Genomic DNA, 9,085 nt, shown 5'->3' on the forward strand with positions numbered 1-9,085 from the left:
GACAAATAAGTTCTGCTGCGTCGCGTCGTCCCTTATATAGCCGCCGACCGGCCGAGTCCCCCCACCCCAATCAGAAATTTTCGAACTACGTCGATTTTATTAATTATTTTTCCGCTATAATAGCCAATAATTTAACAATTTTTTTACAGTTATGAAAAATTTACGTTGCAAACAATTTGTTAATAACAATATCAATTTGTTATTAACAATTAGTGGGATAATTTATAAACTTTTTGCAAATTGTATCTACATTTTTACACAAGTACATTATTGCTTCAGATAATAGCCAATAAATTATTAATTTTTTTTCTTTTATTATAAGTTTACAATATGGAAATTTGTTATTAACAATATCTACAAACTTTTTGCAAATTATAGGTACATTTTAACACGAAAATTAATTCATTAATTTTTTCACTTTTGCTATAAATTTATACTGCGAACAATTTGTTATTAATAATAAATTTGTAAATTTATAAATTTCTTCTAAACAATAGCTGCATTTGTACTAGCTATGGGATAAATTTCCCATGATACAGAAAATTCCTCTGACCTAAACATTTTCGAGGAACAATAAGAAAGACTAAAATTTCACCATGAAGCATGACCAACGCTGCCCATTTTCCGCAGGGCCGACGAATTTGGGTGTGCCGGCACCATGGGAGACGTTGGCCGGTCATTATGGACCCATTAGTCGTGTCAAGTGACAACCCATGAATTCATCTCGGATTTCTTTCGGTAAACTGTGAAGAAGCGACTTCGAGAAGCACATTACACCCCTTCTTTCTCTTCAACCTCCACATCTATTACCACGAAAAATTCCACCCTCGAGGAAACTTCGAAAATTCAACTCTTTCTAAAAAAAAGAGAGGAATAAAAAATAAAAAATAAAATTCCAAAAATATTATTCTCATCGAAGACGAGACTTATATAAATAAGCACGAAGACGAAGATTGGTTTTCCGAATTTTCTCTGCAGTCGTTGAAAAATTCCAGGGTAAATTGTGATAAATCGTTGGGACCGAATTGGATCCGAAAATCTGCAACGTAACGAGATCACGTCCCTTTCTCTTTCAGTGTTTTCAGCTTTTTCAGTGTTCTTTTCTTAGTCAACCACCCACGGCGAGGGCAGGTTCTCGGGAGAAGAGGAAAAGCCGGCGGATTTATGCGTTTTCAAAGAAAGGGAAACTCGAGCAGCGAGGAATGTGTCGCTGTTAAACGGGGCCACATGTCGGGGACCCTGTTGTCGCTAATTTCGGCAATTAACTAAACGTCTGTCCAGCTCAGACTTCCCGTCCGTTTAATCGTTATTAATCGTGCTCCACGACGTGAAAATTCTGGAGGAAAAAGGAAGAATGACGACGAGGAACAAAATTTTTGGAAGAAAAGCATTGTGTAATTAATTAGTAATTATAACTATTAATTATATTGTCGATGACGTGGATATTTTGAGGAAAACGTGACGATTATTTCTTTGAACCTTCATTGGAAATTTGGGAAGAATAAATAACGAAGAATAAAATTATCCCTTTTGTGGGAATTCGAATAATTAGTACCACGTACTATTTTTATATTTTGAGAAAAATGTGACGATTATTTCTTAGAACCTTGGTTGGAAATTCGGGAGAAATAAATAACGAAGGATAAAATTATCCCTTTTGTGGAAATTACTGTAATTAGTATCTCGTACCATTTCTGGATTTTGAGAAAAATGTGATCATCGTTTCTAATAATCTTTATTGGAAATTTGGGAAGAATAAATAACGAAGAATAAAATTATCCCTTTTGTGGGAATTAGTGTAATTAGTACTTCGTACCAATTCTGGATTTTGAGAAAAATGTGACGATTGTTTCTCATAATCTTCGTTGAGAATTTTGTAGAAAGAAATAACGAAGAATAAAATTATCTCTTTTATGGGAATTAGAAAGAAATAACGAAGAATAAAATTATCCCTTTTATGGGAATTAGTGTAATTAATATCTCGTACCATTTCTGGATTTTGAGAAAAATGTGACGATTATTTCCCATAATCTCTATTGGAAATTTTCCAAAAATAGTAACGAAGAATAAAATTATCCTTTTCTCAGGAATTCGTGTAATTATTTTAGGAAATTTTGAGAAAACGTATTAAATTATTCCTGCCTCGCTATACTTATTTTCGACGCGGATCAAATATGTCCACACTTAAATTCCTCTCAGCAACCACTTTTCGCTATTATTCATATCAGCTTTATTCATTTAACGATTAAAAAACAATTTTATACAAGAGTATCATTTTCCTTTACATAATACAATATTCTTTATGAAATTAATTCGTTTAAGGTTAACTTAATCTACCTATTTCACCAACAGGATTATACAATAGTAAAGAAATAAATTTCCCTATACCTTCTATTATGCTTTGCACCTCTACGTTTAATTAATAATTAATAACAAATTATCGTGTCTCTCATCCCCTTTCTCTTTTCTCTTTATACTCCGTTGCCAGGATTTCCAGGTTCTTCATCTTCTTTGCCGAGTGTAACGACCAAAGTACCTAATTTCGGCGTCTTTGCCGCATTATGCTGTGTCGCCTCACGTTGCCTTTGTAACCGGAAATCATGCTGCTGCGCAGCATTCCGGGTCGGGACACCGGACGTTTCGCGTGTAGATGGTGTCCCACTGGTTCCGGAGGCTTCTTCCTCGTGAATGGCGTCTCCCAAAACGTCTGATCGATCCCAAACATCTCTCCATCCTGAATCCATTAATGACCAGATTTTAATCCGAAAATTAATCGATGATACATAATTAACGAAAATCCAGAGTCAAAGAGCTGCGAAAGTATACTTCGAAATTACCTAAATTTCCACTCTCAAACTTTGAAATTACCGATAATAGTAAATAAAAAATTACTATAATAAAATTACCTATAATCATAAATATTACTAGAATGATATAAAAATTACTACAATGAAATTACCTATATAAATAAATGTTACCTATATTACCTGTATTACCTATATAAATAAAAATTACCTATACAAATGAATAAATATAGGAATAGCACAGTGAATCAATATTTTAACCAAATAAACAAATATATTTTAATAAAAATAAAATTTGCCAAAGAGATGAAAGAAACTCGAAGATAATGTTACCAACGAGTGAAAAAATTTTCAACAGTCGAGAAATTAAGGGAGATTTAGCACAGATAAATGTCAATAGATATTCCGACACTGGAATAGCTACCTAACTCGAATAATGCAAAGAATGACGGATTTCAAGAAGAAACTGATCAAGAAGAAACACTATCTACTCAGTGGAAGAACTAAGGAATCCTCCAGGATACGATTTGATTCCAAATAATTAAGAATGGAACTCTGTCAGGCCCCCCATTAGGCTCCTAACAGCCGTACAAAACGAGGTACCTGTTAGAGATTAGCAGAAATCTAGCACAATGCTCAAGGTATTGGATTTACATACAATCGTGACATCATCCACGTATTTGTGCAAACATGTTTTTTATTGTTATGTGATGTAGCGAGCGAGTTAGTCTGCCTCGAACCAAGTATTGTATTCGACCATGTATTCGACCAAGTGTCAAGAGAGAGGATACATCGTGTAAAGATCTGTGTTCTTCAACAAATAAAATATAATAATTGCTCCAAGTTAACCAGCCCTTGCAAACTATTAATAAAAGTACTATAGTACTTTTAATCTGTGTTTAAGAATAATACTAACAAGTGTTAACTTCGTGTACACACATCATCATCAGCATTGCTACATAGTCTAAGAGCTGCCAAGCTGCTGTCAGTTTCGCGAGAGCAACGAACGTGGAAAGAAGCATCCACGTAGAAAGATTCACGTAGCCTAATCGCGAGTATACTAAATCCCAGTTGGATCTCGGAGATCCGAGTTTAATTATCAGAGGGTAATCAGGTTTACTATCAAGGTCTGTGGCAGCTGCTCCATCAGCGTTTCCGGCAGGAAGAGGCCGAGCACTGCGGCGAATATGCAGCCTGCACCGAGGATGATCATCGGCAGATTGTACATGAGCCTGCTCGAGAAGGCGATGAAGGGGCTGAATATCGAGGTAACGTATCCCATGACGTGTATGAACGCCACGCCCTCGCCTCGAACCACCGTCGGCAGCAGTTCAGCAGCGTACTGCATCGCGATGTTGGAGCCGACGTTGATGAAGAATCGGCCGCAAATCGCGAGCGATGTGAAACCGACGCCTATCGGGATGCTGGACGCGAACAGGCTGAACATTCCCGAGAGGATCACGGCCGCGAACAACGTCCATCTTCGTCCGAAGACGTCCAGAGTGTAGATGATCAACAGTTCCGCAGGGAATTCGGTCGCGGAGGCGATCGTGAAGGTGGTGAACACGTCCATGCCGAGGCTGTCCAGGCACCTCACGTGGCCGTCGTACGACATCTGGATCACGCCCCATACTATTATTAACAGAATGGTGGTCCTCCTGTGGATGATCCAGATCAGGTGTAAAGGTTGGATTTGGGGAGTTTTGGATGAGTTTAGGTGGTGTTTGGGATTTGGGATGACGTTTGGGTTTTGGGTGACGTATGGCTTCTGGTGTCTTTGGATAGTTTAGGATGGGGTTTGGATTGTGGTGTCTGGGTTTGGGTTCAGTGTCGGGTTTTAAGTTCGGTGTTTTGGGTGCGTTTAGGGCTGTATTTGGGTTTTGGTGTCTTGGATTAATGTATAATAGGGTTTAAATTGAGGTGTCTGGGTTTGGGTTTAGTATCGTGTTTGAATTTTGGTGTCTTGGATTAATGTATAATAGGGTTTAGATTGTGGTGTCTGGGTTTGGGTTTAGTGTCGTGTTTGAATTTTGGTGTTTTGGATGTATTTAAGGTAGAATTTGGGTTTTGGTGTCTTGGCTTAATGTATAATAGGGTTTAAATTGTGGTGTCTGGGTTTGGGTTTAGTGTCGTGTTTGAATTTTGGTGTTTTGGATGTATTTAAGGTAGAATTTGGGTTTTGGTGTCTTGGCTTAATGTATAATAGGGTTTAAATTGTGGTGTCTGGGTTTGGGTTTAGTGTCGTGTTTGAATTTTGGTGTTTTGGATGTATTTACGGTAGAATTTGGGTTTTGGTGTCTTGGATTAATGTAAAATAGTATTTAGATTGTGGTGTCTGGGTTTGGGTTTAGTGTCGTGTTTGAATTTTGGTGTTTTGGATGTATTTACGGTAGAATTTGGGTTTTGGTGTCTTGGATTAATGTAAAATAGTATTTAGATTGTGGTGTCTGGGTTTGGGTTTAGTGTTGTTCTTGGATTTTGATGTCTTGGGTGCGTTTATAGCTGTATTTGGGTTTTGGTATCTTCGGTTAGTGTTGAATAGGGTTTGGATTATGGTGTCTGGGTTTGGGTTTAGTATCGTGTTTGAATTTTGGTGTCTTGGATGCATTTAGGATTGTATTTGGATTTTGGTATCTTTTGTTAGTTGAGAATAGTGTTTGGATTATGGTGCCTAGGTTTGGGTTTAGTGTTGTTCTTGGATTTTGGTGTCTTGGGTGCGTTTAGGGTAGTGTTTGGGTTTTGGTGCCTTGGTTTGAGATTAGGACAACGTTTGGATTATGGTATCTTCGTTAAATTTAGAATAACTCTTGTATTTTGGTACCTAGGTTTGGATTTAGTGTTGTCCCTGGATTTTAGTATCTACATTTGGGTTTAGTGTAGTGTTTGAGGTAGTGTACAGTGGGTTCAACATGTCAGATTTATGCAAAGTATTAGTATCTTCATACTATACATCGTTAAACATCACCTGTACACAGAATGTACATAAATGATAATTGCAGTACCTTAAACGTCTGGTCTTGAATAAATCCGCGATAGTGTGCTCCTCGGCAGCAAGTTCGTCCGCAGTTTTGACGCAGTCTTGAAGGAAGTCTTCGTAAATATCCTTAGGTATTTCCGTTTTATTTATTTTCTCGATCCTCCCGATGATCTTTGTAGCTCTATCGAGCTTACCCTTCCCAATTAGCCACCTGCATCAATCACAAAATACAACCTTCTGAAAACAATTTCGCACACTTCTATCACAACTTAAATTTATCTACGAATTATTTACATCCAGGGCTTTTCTTTCCTACATAAAATCGACAAAATTTCTTGACAATTTCAATATAAAGTGGTAAAAAAAATATAAAGTGGCTGAGAATTTTTCAGAGAGTAAAAAGTGATTATGGATTAAGAATAGACATAGTAAGAGAAATAAAATATACCTGACACTCTCAGGAATCAGAAAAGGTGCGACTATGACGGAACTCAATGGAACAGCCGTGACCAAGCAAAAGTTTTTCCAATTTGCCAACGCATAAGCTATCCAGGGTATGCTCATGGCGCCAACGGTGTAGAATATCCCGTAAGACATATTGGCGGTGAACGTTCGCCATCTAGGTCCCACGTACTCCAGGACTAATATATAGGCGATCACAAAGGTGTTGTCGTAGGCCAGGCCAACGACGAATCTACACGCGCAGAATTCTAAGAAATTGTTCGAGTATATGGTACTAATACCACCGACAAAACCCAGAAGATTCGTCATGACTAGAACCGGAACTCTTCCGGCCCTGTCGGCCATAGTGCCTAACACTAAACCTCCAACGATGGAGCCCACGAAAAATGTACTCTGTGCTACTGTCGCTTTGTATGCTCTGTCGCAAACCTGAAGAGAGAGATGTGGCTCAGAAAATGTGGAAAATGGGGATGAATTTTGGTAATATAGATAGATCGAGGTTTTCGATAATTTTTGGAAAAATTTTGGTAATATTTTTAGCACCCTTTGATACAATTTTTGGAATATTTTGGAGTGAAAGAGCGATATTTCGAATTTTCTACAATAAAAAATTCGATATTTTGAATATTCTTCAATAAAATTCCAATATTTTGAATTTTCTGCAATTAATAATTCGATATTTTGATTACTCTATAATGAAATTCCAATATTTCAAATTTTCATTACAGAAAATTCGATATTTCGAGTACTCTTTAATAAAATTCCAATATTTTGAATTTTTTCTAATTAAAAATTCGATATTTCGAATACTCTCTAATAAAAATTCCAATATTTCGAATTTTCTGCAGTAAAAATTCGATATTAAGAATAGTCTACAATAAAATTTCTATATTTCGAATTTTCTACAACAAAATTTCGACTTTTCGAATACACTCTTCTGTTAAAAATTTCAATATTTGAAATTTTCTCCAATTAAAAATTCGATATTTCGAATACTCTCTAATAAAAATTCCAACAATTCGAATTTTCTGCAATAAAAATTCGATATTAAGAATACTCCACAATAAAATTTCAATATTTCGAATTTTCTGCAACAAAATTTCGACTTTTCGAATACTCTCTGGTAAAAATTCCAATATTTGAAATTTTCTCCAATTAAAAATTCGATATTTCGAATACTCTCTAATAAAAATTCCAACAATTCGAATTTTCTGCAATAAAAATTCGATATTTCGTATTTCATGCAATAAAAATTCGCTATTTCGCATAATCTCTCATAAAAATTCCAATATTTCGAATTTTCTGCAACAAAAATCCGATAATATTTCTAATAATAACACGTCACGATTAACATAAATAACCCCTATGATCAACCACTGTCACGATTACCCATTCCTGTTCGGCTGCCACAGACATGTAAGGCACATCGACGTGTGTCAACTTAAATTCCCAATTCTCGCACTTCTTCAACGGCCAACTTTCATCCGGTTTTGCCGCAGCGGTTGCTTTTTCCACCGGCACATCGTACATCCAGCATCGCGAATAAGGTAAATGATGTCCCTCGTAGGGGACCGTTTTCGAGCTGGGTATCATGAAATCCCTCAACTTCTCCGAGGACATTCCCTCCACTGTCGGAAGCTTGCACCAATATTCCCTCGGCAGCACGGTGAGGAAGCTTTGCGTGAAGTAGACGAACGTGAGGAACAAGCAGAAGATCATCATCACGAAGAAAAGGAACTTTTGGTAAAATCCAAATTCACCTAATCATAATACACCCGACAATGTTAATTTAAATAATATCGATCAACTCAAATAATATCAACTCTGAAGAAAGAATATTTTAAAAACGATTTTATTTTCAAAAAACTCTCGGTGTAATTGAATATCAAATAATTATAAAATTATAAAAATTCAAATTCAAATTTTAATAGGACCTTAATTTTATTAAATTCCGGAAGAATTAAAACATTTTTTGCAAACTCGAATGAGAATACGTATAGTATGCAGGATTAGACGAGGTGTAACGAGGTTGAGTCGATTGCCATACTTGCCTAGGTATACCAATATGTCATCGAAGGTGACGGAGTCGTTTGGGGGTGGATTCCATGAGAACGAGTAACGCGAAGGCTTCACGGCAGCCAAACGCTTTACATCTTTCACTTCCTGAGACATCGAATAACCTATCGTTTGATACTCACATAGCCTGAAAAATTATGCGAGAAGTATCGAGAAGCTGCCTCGAGATAAATCGATTTTGACAGTCACGTGCAATCTTCATGCTTGTCTAATTATACTAACACAGGATGAGGAAACAACAGGTGAGAGAGTTCATGGTTAACATGATACAAATGAGAAAAATATGTAATGAAAAATTCTTTCATCCCCTGTATTTTTATTTTAATTTTTATTTCTTTTGGAAAAATTTTTATTTTTATTTTTATATTATTATATTATATTATTTTTATTCTTATCTTGTCTTTTAATGCCATAAAGCAGCCCCTAAAATGATTAAAAGGTACATCTTCTGTGACACTATCCAGAAATACTCGAATTTCCAATCACTTCTCTTAGATAAATTTTATTTTTCTGGAAAAATAAAACTGACCCTTCAAATTTTGTATTTTGAGACCATAATATTAACAATTTCACTTTTAACATCCTCCGAAAATTAAAAATAATGAAAGGGTACAATGGAGAAAGGAGGTAAAGCAAGAAATGATCGAAAACTTCAAGTACTCTAATTTCCATAAAATCATCCCCCATATTTCCACCATTAACCCTTCCCTGTAAACGCAAATTAATTCGACCTAACCCAACAACTAAACAAGACAGGTTTCCATCT

The 9,085-nt window shown here is 36.2% G+C and overlaps 1 protein-coding gene across 1 annotated transcript; it reads right to left on the reverse strand.

Annotated features, from left to right (window-relative positions):
* Positions 1-2,536: 2,536 nt before the first annotated feature.
* Positions 2,537-8,415, reverse strand: LOC108546253 (organic cation transporter protein). Its single transcript, XM_017898241.1, has 6 exons — positions 8,295-8,415; positions 7,633-8,003; positions 6,230-6,672; positions 5,807-5,992; positions 3,925-4,462; positions 2,537-2,734 (listed from the first exon to the last, which is right to left on the reverse strand). The coding sequence occupies exons 1-6, from the start codon at positions 8,413-8,415 to the stop codon at positions 2,537-2,539; spliced, it is 1,857 nt and encodes a 618-aa protein (XP_017753730.1).
* Between the last annotated feature and the right edge of the window lie 670 nt (positions 8,416-9,085).

The sequence above is a fragment of the Eufriesea mexicana genome, unplaced genomic scaffold, assembly GCF_001483705.2.
Source record: "Eufriesea mexicana isolate 0111107269 unplaced genomic scaffold, ASM148370v2 scaffold657, whole genome shotgun sequence".
NCBI classification, from domain to species: domain Eukaryota; kingdom Metazoa; phylum Arthropoda; class Insecta; order Hymenoptera; family Apidae; genus Eufriesea; species Eufriesea mexicana.

Bases quoted from the DNA above. Each gene is read 5' to 3' on its own strand.
- LOC108546253 (XM_017898241.1), bottom strand. From the start codon at position 8,415: ATGTCTCAGGAAGTGAAAGATGTAAAGCGTTTGGCTGCCGTGAAGCCT. The intron at 8,004-8,294 runs GCAAGTATGGCA...TATTATGATTAG, and splicing joins TGACATATTGGTATACCTAG to GTGAATTTGGATTTTACCAA. The intron at 2,735-3,924 runs GTAAACCTGATT...TAATGGATTCAG, and splicing joins AGCTGCCACAGACCTTGATA to GATGGAGAGATGTTTGGGAT.